At 39.0% G+C, this 13,202-nt stretch overlaps 2 protein-coding genes across 4 annotated transcripts in view; one reads left to right on the forward strand and one right to left on the reverse strand.

Annotated features, from left to right (window-relative positions):
• CLCC1 (chloride channel CLIC-like 1) overlaps window positions 1-3,188 on the forward strand; it is a 34,244-nt gene extending 31,056 nt beyond the window's left edge. The window contains exons 11-12 of the mRNA XM_011948147.1: window positions 859-1,176; window positions 2,994-3,188. Coding sequence (XP_011803537.1) covers window positions 859-1,131 — 273 coding nt within the window. The 3' untranslated portion in view covers window positions 1,132-1,176; window positions 2,994-3,188. The remainder of the gene's footprint in view (window positions 1-858; window positions 1,177-2,993) is intronic.
• A 1,822-nt stretch (window positions 3,189-5,010) lies between these two features.
• Window positions 5,011-13,202, reverse strand: part of GPSM2 (G-protein signaling modulator 2) — a 63,450-nt gene continuing 55,258 nt past the window's right edge. For all 3 annotated transcript variants that reach the window (XM_011948145.1, XM_011948144.1, XM_011948146.1), the window contains 2 exons: window positions 12,146-12,363; window positions 5,011-5,691 (listed from right to left, as the gene is read on the reverse strand). In XM_011948145.1, coding sequence (XP_011803535.1) covers window positions 5,452-5,691; window positions 12,146-12,363 — 458 coding nt within the window. In that variant the 3' untranslated portion in view covers window positions 5,011-5,451. The remainder of the gene's footprint in view (window positions 5,692-12,145; window positions 12,364-13,202) is intronic.

The raw sequence follows: 13,202 nt of genomic DNA on the forward strand, positions 1-13,202 counted from the left end.
TCTTTTAATTGGAGCATTTAGCTCATTTACATTTAAGGTTAATATTGTTATGTGTGAACTTGATCCTGTCATTATGATGTTAGCTGGTTATTTTGCTTGTTAGTTGATGCAGTTTCTTCCTAGCATCGAAGGTCTTTACATTTTGGCATGTTTTTGCAGTGGCTGGTACTGGTTGTTCCTTTCCATGTTTAGTGCTTCCTTCAGGAGCTCTTTTAGAGCAGGCCTGGTGGTGACGAAATCTCTCAGCATTTGCTTGTCTGTAAAGGATTTTATTTCTCCTTCACTTACGAAACTTTGTTTGGCTAGATGCCATATCACTTTTTCAGACCACCCTGATTTAAACTATAATTTGACCCTACCAGCCCACCCCACATTCAGCAGTCATCTCTTCTCTGCTTTTTTTTTATATAGCCTCTTTAATTCAACATATATATCATTCTTTTATGATTTTCTTCTAACCTAAATATAAGTTCCAGTGAGAACAGTTTTATGTATTTTGTTCCTGCTGTATCCCTAACACCTAGAACTTAATATATGCTCAATAAATATTTGTCAAATGAATTATTCTCACCAGGCAAGAGAAGTTAACAATACTGTTGACCAATTCTCTTGACCCCTTCTAAGCTGGGCCACTAGACCACCCAGTATGCCCTAAGTGTTCCCACTCCTCCGTGGGAGTACAGTGGAGTTTGGTGAGGTATAATAACATTTACATAATTATAACTTAGCACTGGACCCTGGATTTGAAAGAGTTTGGAGCTTGCTACAACAGATTAGGGTGGGAACTTTTTAGATATGTTTGATTACTGAGACTTCACATTACAGTAAACAGTTAAAATGTAATTTTGTACTTTATAGCAGAAATCACCTGTTTTGGATACAAAGCCCAAGGAGCTAGGTGGAATCCTGGGGGAAGGCACACTGAAAGAAAGCAGTACTGAAAGCAGCCAGTCAGCCAAGCCCGTCTCTGGCCAAGACACATCAGGGAATACAGAAGGTTCACCTGCAGCGGAAAAGGCCCAGCTCAAGTTTGAAGCTGTGGGCAGCCCAGACCAAGGCAACACATACAGCCCCACAAGTGGTGTGGCTGGACCACGTGGACAGGATCCGGTCAGCAGTCCCTGTGGCTAGAGGAACACCAGCACAAACGACAGCCTCAAGTCTCCTTCGAGCTCTGTAAAGTATACTCTTCACTCTCTTTCTCTTCTCTGCAAGTATTCTGATTACTACAAAGGTGCCAACTTCAACATTCACATTTTTACTGACAATTAGAATTAACAAACACATGTATGTATGTAAAAGCTTTTAATTTCATCTTCTCTTTGATATTTACATCCCATAAAGTAGGAAGTGTTTAAGATGTTTGAACAGATGGCAGGCATCACTGATTCTGGATAGTTAAGGAGACCAGTTTGAATTGGGGACATTGAAAAAGAAATTTTATTGTTATAGGCACTTAGAGGAACCCACTAACCAACTTACGTTGCCTAGTGGAATCCACTAGAGTTAAGGCCCCCACTTGGTGCCTCCAGCATCTTCATGCAGCCATGGAGTGTCGTTACCAGGATCAGTCTGACTGACACCTCAGCTTGTCTCTATGTAGCCTGCCCACAGGTCATTGTGGCTTTGTAGTTTCATCTTTTCTGCAGCTGTTACTACGCCTGCATCCTTATTGTCACTTTTACTTTATGTTTACTTAGAGAAAACTGAAGACTGCCAGGGCAATTTAGATAACATTGGTAATCTGTTTTACAGAGTCAGTCGACTGAAAATGACATTATTCTTTTCCCCCACCAAATGAAGTACATGGGCTTTTTATAAGACGTATTTTTCATGTTACTCAGAATGCTAGCATATTACCATATCTTAATTTATATTATAGCAGATCATATTGTCTTGTCCATAGGAAGTTTGCATTTTTAGAAATCTGTACACAGAGAATACCATGATGAGGAAGAAAAGTTGGGTGTCTTCCTTAACTGCAGACAGGACATCAGTCAGCACTTTACATTAGTCTTTCTGATTATCAAAAGCATTCCTCATTTTAAACTTTTTAAAAAGCAATTTTGTACCTGTCCTTAGCAGATTTCACAGACATCAGGTGCCCTTTGTTTTAACCATATTCACACTACAAGATTTCACAGACATCAGGTGTCCTTTGTTTTAACCACATTCACACTACAAGTTATGTTCAACTGCTTACTAAAAATGATACCAGTCAGGAATAAAGTCTTTAAATTTTCATGCAGATATTTGTATCCCAAGCATTGCTTTTTGATTTTAATATGAAATGCAGAATACACATTTTTGGATCCAGGAAGTGTTACTTATGTGCCTGTAACAATTTAATTTTAGGCCAGGCGCAGTGGCTTAATGCTTACAATCCCAGCATTTTGGGAGGTCGAGGGAGGATGATGGCTTAAGCTCAGGAGTTCAAGGCTATGTACTAAAAATAAAACTAGCCAGGCATGGTGGTACACACCTGTAGTCCCAGCCACTTGGAGGGCTGAGAGAAGAAGATCGCGAGGTGGCAGTGAGTTATGATTTAGCCACTGTACTCCAGCCTGGGTGACAGGGCAAGACCTTGTCTCAAAAAAAATCATACATGTTAATATATTCTAGTTTAATATTGCAAACATCTTCAGTATTTCATCAGAAGGGTTATTTTTTCTAAGAAGTGCAAAAGGATTTTAAGATTTTTAACACAGAGGGCATGTAACAAATGAATCCTGACAGACATCTGCAGTTTAGAATAAATTTGTGAACATCCATGCGTATAAAGTAGTCCTCTGGGGACAAGACATGTTCATACTGACCCCAAGGTGAGAGCTGTCTTTTGAACTGTGATCCGACTCTGAAAAGTAGTGAATGCCCCAGGTGATAGACTGTAACTGTGAGTGGAATGAAAGCTGCTTGCATGCCTTTTAATCCAAAAACAAATTCTTTTTAAAAAATTTTAAATAAACTTTCACCTTTCTATTCTTTCATTACAGATATCCATTTGGGGATGAAATCTACTTTCACAGCTAGCAAGACAACGTGCAACTGCTGTTGAATGACTACAGCAATTCAGGAAAGACTTAAATATGAAAGCAAATTGAACACATCAGGGCCAGTTTATCATCAGAAAAGAGATAAGGCTTATTGACTAGCCAGTATGTCATTAAAATTAAGGTTTATAGTGTGAAGCTTTTTTAAAATTTAATTTTACTTTGGGAGTTTTGCTGTGTCGCCCAGGCTGGAGTGCGGTGGCGCAATCTTGGCTCACTGCAACCTCCACCTCCCGGGTTCAAGCGAGCGATTCTCCTGCCTCAGCCTCCCAAGTAGCTGGGATTACAGGTGTGCGTCACCACGCCCGGCTAATTTTTGTATTTTTAGTAGAGACGGAGTTTCGTCAGGCCGGTCTCGAACTCCTGACCTCAAATGATCTGCCCTTGTCGGCCTCCCACAGTGTTGGGATTACAGGCGTGAGCCATCGTGCCCAGGCTATACAGTGTGAAGCTTTTAGGAAAATCAGAACAGGGTAGATAGACAGCTATTAAAAACAATGTTTAAACGGAATAATGTTGAATGTTTACAGGCTGTAAGAACTAGTGTATACACAAACTCTTTACATTGTGGTTTGGTATACTGTGTTACTGAATTTTCTTATAAGAACCCCACGAAACTTACCTGAGTTTTTTAATTGCTATCCAGGGCATCACACCTTATAGTATACGTGAAACATAATGTAATCCAGGTTTTAATTTAGTACCTTTTTTTTTTTTGGCTGAGCACTTGAATTCCAGATTATGACTCTCTCTAAAAAACATTGGCCATTTAGATAAATAGTTCTAGTTGCCCATCCAAATCACCTGAATGACTTTTTGAAAGAATAAGAATAAGAATAACATCCCCAGATCCTATCCCAGCTGTGCACGGTCAGAAGCAAGGAGAGTGGAACAAGTTGGCAGCTTGTTCCAAGCATGGGCTTTTGCAGTCTGTGATGCAGTGTTACTCCGGGCCCTGGTCTGTCCCATACTTGTCTTTTGCTACAGTTACTTTGTTATCCCCTTGTAAACTGCCTTCAGTATCTGGGATAAGGAAGACAAGGCTTAATGACAACTAATGTTCAAGCTGACATCTTTCATACTTAATTTTTGTGAGTTTTCATCTGTTTTCTATTTACGTGTCCTAGGTTCTTGACCTAACCACATGGTGTTTTTTGCTTCTTTTTATATTGGAACTTAGAAAAGTTTGTTCTACAGCAGTATTATGGAACAGAAGAGACCATTTTAAATATATATATTTTTAAACAAATAGCCCAAAACACACAAAAGATACTTGTTTTCCAGAGACAGGGTCTTGCTCTGTCACCCAGGCTGGAGTGCAGTGGTAAGATCAAAGCTCAGTGCAGCCTCCACCTCCTGGGCTCAAGTGGTCCTCCTGCCTCAGCCTCTTAAGTAGTTGGGACTACAGGTGTCTGCCAGCATGCTTGCTATCTTTTTTCTTTTTTTTTTTTTTTTTTTGAGACAGAGTCTTGCTTTTTCACCCAGGCTGGACTCCAGTGGCAGGTCTCGGCTCACTGCAGTCTCGGCCTTCCAGGGGTTCAAGCGATTCTCCTGCCTCAGCCCCCCAAGTAGCTGAAACTACAGGTGCATGCCACCATGCCTAGCTAATTTTTGTATTTTTAGTAGACATGGGGTTTCGTCATGTTGGCCACGATGGTCTCAAACTCCTGACCTCAAGTGATCCACCCACGTAGGCCTCCCAAAGTGCTGGGATTACAGGCATGAGCCACCACGCCTGGCTGCTGATTTATTTTTTGTGGACACGGGGGTCTTACTATGTTGCCCAGGTTGGTCTTGAACTCCTAGCCTCAAGCGATCCTCCTGCCTCGGCCTCCCAAAGTGCTGGGATTACAGGCATGAGCCACCATGCCCAGCCCAAGAAATAGAGTTTCTTTTATACTGACTTTGGCCTAAAAAATACTGAAAATAGATTTTCATGGAGAAAAAAAAAAACACTAGATTTTTAATAAGACTATTTTATATGCTTTTTTACGTTGATCAAGTACATTATTTCCCACTACATCCATGGCTATGTGTAAAAAAAATGCCATTGTCAAGATTTTAAAAAATTATTTCCATAAGAGGATTAAATTCTAATCTATGATTCACGTAACTTCCTACTTTACAAACACTAGGTAAAGTAACCTAACAAGCTGCTAAAGAACACATCCCAAGTAATCACAGATGATGAAGCACCTTTACAGGACACCACCACCCTCAAACATGCGCGTGTCCAGAGAAGTATTAATGCCTTAATAGACTACTGAAGGTTAACTATTTACATTATTCTAAAAATATTTTAAGCTGTATTACAGTGCTATAAATTCTCATTTTAAGGAAAAAATTAATAGATTGTTTCCTTACCGTGTTTTGAAAGGAAAAAAAAATACATCCATAGTAACTAGTGGTCTGCTGATTTTTTCCCTGAATTTTTAAACTCCAACAAAGCATTACTTTGCAAAAAGTCCTCTAGCCCAAAGTCAGTGTCTCTGTTTTGGTCTCTTTGTAAAAGAACTCTCTGTTCATCCATTCTCTTTGCCTGGGACCGTAAAATAAGGCTGAAAAAGTCTTCATCTGGTACTGTCGGACCCTTTGTGGTAGCAGGTGGTGGAGCACATCTTTGATCATCTAATCTGGATCCCTAAAAGTGTATGAGAAAGAGATTAAAAGACATCCTGTGGGAAAGAAAGCACCAAGCTATGTTATATCTCTGTCAGTCATGACAAGAAAACACAGTTGTAAACTTATTTGGGGCTTCTCAGAAATTAATCTTTGTTTTTACATTGTTTTCTTTAGTTCCCAGCCTGATTTCTGAAATAAATTAATCTTTAAACCTGAAACTGCATAAAATTTTTCCTTTAAAATGACTTATATAGGTATAGCTGCTTCATGGGTTTAGTAAGTGCATTATATTAAGTCATACTGTTTTAATTACAATTGGTCACAAAAAATCTGAGATAAAACACAAGGTCAACTGTATCTAAGTATGACAGTTCAAGGTTATAATCTAACAGGCATCAACAGTGGAACTTAACAAATCTTTAGAAATATGTACAAACCCCATGAGGAACTACCTTAAAAAAATTGCATCTTAGGCTAGGTGACAGCAAACTGTAACCCAATGCCTGCCTCTGTAGATGAAGTCATTTTCATTTTCCCATCAATACATTTGTGTATATACTGTCTGTATGGCTGCTTCCCTACTAAATGGCAGAGTTGGGCAGTTGCAACAGAGACCATATAGGCTGCAAAGCCTAAAATATTTTCTGTCTGGCCCTTAACAGAAAAAGTTTGCCTGCCTCTATCTTAGGCAATTAAATCTGTTAAGAAATAGCCTAGACTGAATTTGAGACATAGTCTCGCTTCGTCATCTACGCAGGAGTACGGTGGTGTGATCCTGGCTCACTGCAACCTCCATCTTTCAGGTTCAAGTGATTCTCCTGCCTCAGCCTCCCAGTAGCTGGGACTACAGGCACGTGTCAGCACACCCGGCTAATTTTTTTATTTTTAGTAGAGACGAGGGTTTCACCATGTTGGCCAGGCTGGTCGTCTCGAACTCTTGACCTCAAGTGATCTGCCCGCCTTGGCCTCCCAAAATGCTGGGATTACAGGCATGAGCCACCATACCTGGTCTCTGAATTTTTCTTTCAAGTTTGAGTATTATGATTCTTATGTTAGACATGCTACTTGGTCAAATAAAAAATACATGTACTTACAAGTGTACACCACAGTTTCTGGCATTGTAGCTCAAGAATAAGAATAGAAGTGTGATAGCTGATATCTGAATACCCACTACATTGTTAGGGACTGTGATAAGCACATAGATCCCTGAACATTTAATCCCACAACCCTCAGAGGATGCAGTTATTTACTGCCCTCCTAAGTCGGTGCCGCCTCCACACATACCTGGCTCACTCATTTCTCCTGTCATAAATTGATAATTTCAATGTCCTCCAATTAACCCAACACTTGGCACTTCAGTTCCTAGACTTCCTCTGACTGAGTGTTCTCCTTCACTTCCGCATTAGCCATTTGGCTCCCGTGATCATATTCTAGCCTCTTGTTATCTCCATAGAAATGCCTCTTCCCGTTCTTTGCCCATTTTTGAAGCAGGTTGGTTTTGGTTGAGTTTTAGGAGTTCTCTATATATTCTGGATATTAATCCTTTACTAGATATGTGATTTCCAAGTATTTTATATTGAGTTGCCTTTTTACTGTTGATAATGTCCTTTGATGCACAAGTTTTTAATTTTTAAGTCCATTTTGTCTATTTTGTTGTTCCCTGCTTGTTTGCTTTTATAACCAAGAAATCACTGCCAAACCCAATGCCATGAGGCTTTCCTTTTTTTCCCCTTTAGCGACAGGGTCTCACTCTGTGGCCTAAGCTAGAGCACAGTGACGTGATCATGGCTCACTGCAGCCTTGAACTCCTAGGCTCAAGTGATCTTCCCACCTCAGCCTCCTGCGTAGCTGGGACTACAGGTGTGTGCCATTAAAAAAATTTTTTTTATAGAGATGGGGTCTCACTATGCTGCCCAGTCTGGTCTTGAACTCTTGGGCTCAAGCAGTCCTCTCATCTTGGCCTCCCAAAGTGCTGGGATTACAGGTGTGAGCCACCACGTGCTCCTCTTGAGTTTTATAGTTTTAGTTCTGATGCTTAGGTCTTTGATCCACTTTGAGTTTTGTATATGGTATTAGGTAAGGGTCCAACTTCATTCTTTTTGTATGCGGCTATCTAGTTTACCCAGAACCATTTGTTGATAAAACCGTCCTTTCCCCCATGGAATGGTCTTGGCATCCCTGTTGTGTATCATTTGACCACACATGCAAGGGTTTATTTCTGGAATCTGTATTCTGTTCCTTTGGTCTATATGTCTGTCTTTATGCCAGTACTGCACTGTTTTGATTAATGTAGTTTTGTAATAACCTGAAATAAAAAAATGTGAGTCCTAAAGCTTTATTCTTAAGACTGTTTTGGATATTTGGGAGTCCCTTGAGGTTCTATATGAATTTTACAAATTTTAGGCTATATTTTCTATTTCTGTAGGGGGAAAAAGCCATTTGGATTTTTACAGGGATTGCATTGAATTTGTAAGTCACTTTGGATAGTATCGAAATTTTAACATTAAGTCTTCTAATCCATGAACATGGGATACTGTTCCATTTGTTTTCTTTCATCTCTTTCAGCAATGTTTTGTGGTTTTCATTATACAAGTCTTTTGCCTCAATGATTAATTCCTAAGTATTTTATTTTTTTGATGCTATTTTAAATGGAATTTTGTATTTCTTTTCCAATTGTTCATTGTTAGTGTATAAACACACTGATTTTTGTGTTGATTTTGTATCATGCTATTTTGCTGAACTTGATTACCTCTGTCAATTTTATTGATACTTTGTCCTTTTCGATGTGAATGCCTTTTTTTCTTTTTTGCCTAATTGCTTGAATTTCTAGTACCTCATTGAATAAAAGTGGCAAAAACCTGCATTCTGATCTTGTTCCTGATCTTGGAGGAAAGCTTTCAGTCTGTTACCATTGAGTATGATGTCAGTAGTGCATGTTTCGTATATGGCTTTTATTATGTTCTGGTAGTTTCCTACTGTTGCTAATTTTTAAGTTTTTATCATGAAAGAGTTTTGAATTTTGTCATTTTTTTTCTATATGTGTTTTTTCCCTTTATTCTGTTTATGTGTTACATTGATTGATTTTCACATGTTGAACAACCAATCCTTGTATCCTAGGAATAAATCCCACTTGGTCATGTTGTAAAATCCTTTTGATGTGCTGCTGAATTTGGATTGTAGTATTTTGTTGATTTTTGCATCTGGATTCATGAAGGATATTGGTCTGTACTTTTCTTGTAGTGTCTGTCTGGCTTTGGTATTGGCAATACTGGCCTCATAGAATGAGTTATGAAGTGTTCCTTTATCTTCAGTTTTTGGAAGGAACAGTTTGAGAAGGCATAGTGTTAGTTCTTTAAATGTTTGATAGAATGCACCAGTAAAGATATCAGGTCCAGGGCTTTTATCAAGAGGTTTTTGATTACTGATGCAACCTCCTTACGATGGGTGTATTTTCTGTTTCTTCATCATTTGTTCTTGGTAAGTTAGTGTTTCTACTAATTTGAATGTTTTTAAAATTACTCTATCTAGCTAAAAGTTTGTCAATTTTGTTAATCTATTTTTCAAAATGTTTTGGCTTCACTGATTTTCTCTATTTTTTTTTCTGTTCTGTATTTTATTTATTTCTGCTATAATCTTTATTTTTCTTTCCTTCTGCTAGTTTAGGGTTTTGTTTGTTCTTTTTCTGGTTCCTTAAGTTGTAAAGTGAGGTTGTTGACTTGAGATCTTTCGTCTTTTTTTAGTGTAAACATTTACAACTATGAATTTCCCCCTTGGCGTTGCCTTTGCTGTGTCCCATACATTTTTGTGTGTTTATTTTTATTTGTCTCTATTTTATAGTTTCCATTGTGATTTCTTCTTTGATGGATTAGTCGTTTAAGAGTGTTTAATTTCCACAAATTTGTGAGTTTTTCCTGTTTTCCTTCTGTTATTGCTTATTTTATCCTTTGGGGTCAGAGAAGGTACTTTATATGATAGTTATCTTTTAAATCTGTTGAGAATTTGTGGCCTAACATATGGACCGACCTGAAAAATGTTCCATGTGCACTTCAGAAGAATGTGCACACTGCTGTTGTTGGGTCAAGTGTGCTATATATGCACATTAAATCTAGTTGGTTTACTGTGTGTTCAAGTCCTCCTTTTCCTCACTTATCTTCTTCTAGTTGTCCTATCCATTAATGAGCATAGGATATTGAATTCCTCAACTATTTTTGTAGAACTGTCCATTTCTCCCTTCAATTCTGTTAATTTTTGCTTCATAGATCTTGATGGTTTGTTATGTATCTTTAGCATTCCTTGAATCTACTGGGACCACTGCTACTTTTTACTTTCACACTGTTCATTTCTTTATTTCCCTTCTTAAAGCCTAGATTCTAAAGTCTATTATTAAAATCACTTCCTGGCACATGTCTTCAACTACCATTCTCTCCCCTAAATCCCATTCTCCTGGCAAAATATCAGTCTTGATTTATCTCTCTGCCTCAAGCAGCTGGTTATGACTGGATAAATACACAATTGCACTCACCAGTTTTACTTCCAGTGACTGAGAACCTCAGGTGGGTTCTTTCCACAACACAGTATTCTTAATATTTTCCCCTAGTTTCAGTTTCTCTAAGTCATCTATTTCCCACTTCCTTTCTCCTCAAATTTGTAGGGCCCCCCAACCCCAATCTTAACTAGTGACTACTTCTTTCTTTGGTGAGACAATAAAAGCATCCAGAGAGAATTCCTACTTGCTCCCATCTCCAAATCCGTACTCTGCTTTCCCTCTCACCTACACAAAAACTGTGTTCTTCAGTTACCACAGACTTACCTACATCACTGACTCTTCTCTACTTGACCGTTTCCACCTGTAAGCTATGTTATCACCCCAAAAAAGAAAAGAAAAAACCACATTTGCCTTGTATTTCTTTTCTAGCTAATGGTCCATTTAACCCATTAAAGTTTTCTATATTTACTATCTCCCCTTTCACACTTCCCATTTTCTCACCCCACTCAATCCTTTGTCCCCACCATACCACTGAAACAGTATCTTTCAAAATTATTTATAATCTCCATGTTATCAAATCTAGTAGTTATCATCTGACTCAGGTTCTTGGCAACATTTGCCACAGTTGAGCACTGCTTAAGATACACTCTTCACTTGATTTCCACCACACCGCACTTCACCCCCACCCCACCCCAGCCCACCCTTGGGGTATCCTTCCAACTCTGGCTGTTGCTGGTTTGCCAGCTCATCTTCCTCCATCTAACTAGTAGATTTTGAAATGCTCAGGGCTTAGTCTTCCTGTCCTATTCTTTCGGTAATTTCTTCCCAGGGCTTTAATACCAGCTATATGCTGATGTCTCCCAAATTTACTTCTCCCTTGGGCTCCAGATTTTACATCAAATTGCCTATTTAACACCTCCACTTCATTGTCTATACCAGTCACACCTGCCATTCCTTGAACTGGCTAACAGTTTACCAAATTTAATGTGTCTAAAACAGAACTCTTGCTTTTTGTCTCCAAACTTGCTTCTCCTCTAGTCATCTCCATTTCAGTAAACAGAACCATTCATTTCCCAGTTATTCAAGGTATAAGTAATCTTTGATTCTCTTTCCCTGAAACCCTCTACCCAATTTATTAAGACATCCTGCCAACTAACCATAATATATAACTCATATAATAACTAATAATGTAGCCCTACGCTGACTACTTCTCACTGTTACCACTCTAGTCCACATCACCAGTATTTTTTGCCTGCATTGCCATACTATCTTCCTAGCTGGTTTTCATACTAACACCCTTGCCACTCTACATTCTTCCATCAGTAGCCAGGATCCTCTTTGAGGATACTCCCAGTACCTTAATACATCTAAAACATAAGACTTTATCATGGCCTCCAAGAGCCTAGATGATCTAGGCCCTGATTACTTCTCCATCCTCATTTTGTGTGACTCTTTCCTTCCCCTACCCATCCCATGCCAGTCACATTTGCCATTCCTTGAACTGGCTAAGCTTTTATATCCAAGAGGGGACTTGCTGCCTCTGCATGGAATACTCTTTCTCTAGATAGTCACATGGCTGACTGCTTCACTGCATTCAGGTCTCTATTCAAATGACAATCCAGAAAGGTCTTCTCTAACCACCCTACCTAAAACAGACACTCCCCCTACCACCAACACCTTCGCTTACCCACTACGCCTTTATCCTCCTTTAAAGTTCTTCATAGCAAGTATGATTACCTAATACAACACACATACACACACACACTTGTCTCTCCTAAAATGTAAGATCCTTTCAAAATCAAGTGTGTCCTCAATGCCTAGAATAGCACCTGAAACATAATCAGTGTTCAATAATTTTTTACTGAATGAGGGACAATAATAACTCTCTAATAAAAAATAAGCCCCTCCTGAATGAGAATTATAACACTGCCAGTGTTCTCAGTGGCATCTGAGCTGTATGCAGAATGAAAAAAACATACAGATATACCTGACATTTTACAAGCATGTCAAAGAAATCTTCATCAGCCTCTTTGTTGTCATTAGTCATCAGGTGGCTAAGTACTGACTGGCTGTTGTTTTGTGTTAGACGAAGCCCTGGCAAATTACTGAAACTAGCCCTCTGGTCATCCAGACGACGGCTCTGTGAGCTGGCAAGAAGATCTAAAAACTCATCCGTGTTGGGGGATACCACAGGAACAGACGGTGCTAAGAATAGAAGAAGAAAGCCAAAGGTTTAAAAAAAAAAAAAAAAAAAAAAAAAAAAACCTGAGCACATTTATTTGGAGCACCTAGATCTTTTCAGCCTTGCCAGTCCCAATACCCGTCCTGTCCTCCTGCTATAGCGCTGACACGGATGGGCTTTGGCTAGATGGGTGTGGTTTTTACTGGCAGGAGGGAAAAATGAACCCCAGAGTACTTCAAATGACCCACTTGGAGGTTATTCAGATTTGGCTATATTTCTCTATTTAATGCTCACTCAAAATGTAACTATAAGATATGTGACTAGATTTCAGAAGGTGAATAAACTGTTTCTCTTAAACATAATTTCTCAGACCAGGATGTGTGGGACAGTGTTTTTTATTCTAGGCCCTGGATACAAATCATTTAGTAAGCTAACAGTTAACTGCCGCTGGCAAGTCTTGGTCTATGGTACAAGAAGTCTTCTGGTAGCTGAAATAGAAAAATATAAGCAACCTATTTTAGTCCTTTCTAACTCAGCCAGGCCTTAGCCTCAGCCTTAGCCATAGGTTCCTCTTCAGTCTGTCTTCGTTTTTCTTTCTTAATCCAGATATGAAGTATTGACATTTTATATATAATCATAAAGTATGTATAACTACTTCCTCATTTTTATTTTTAAAAGTTATATTAAGGCTGGGCACGGTAGCTCATGCCTGGAATACCAGCACTTTGGGAGGCTAAGGCAGGAAGATCACTTGAGGCCAGGAGCTTGAGACCAGCCTGGACAACATAGCAAGCCCTCATCTCCACAAAAAATAAAAATAATTAGCCGGGCATGGTGGTGTGTGCCTGGAGTCCCAGTTACT

This window comes from Colobus angolensis, unplaced genomic scaffold, assembly GCF_000951035.1.
Source record: "Colobus angolensis palliatus isolate OR3802 unplaced genomic scaffold, Cang.pa_1.0 Scaffold273, whole genome shotgun sequence".
NCBI lineage: Eukaryota > Metazoa > Chordata > Mammalia > Primates > Cercopithecidae > Colobus > Colobus angolensis.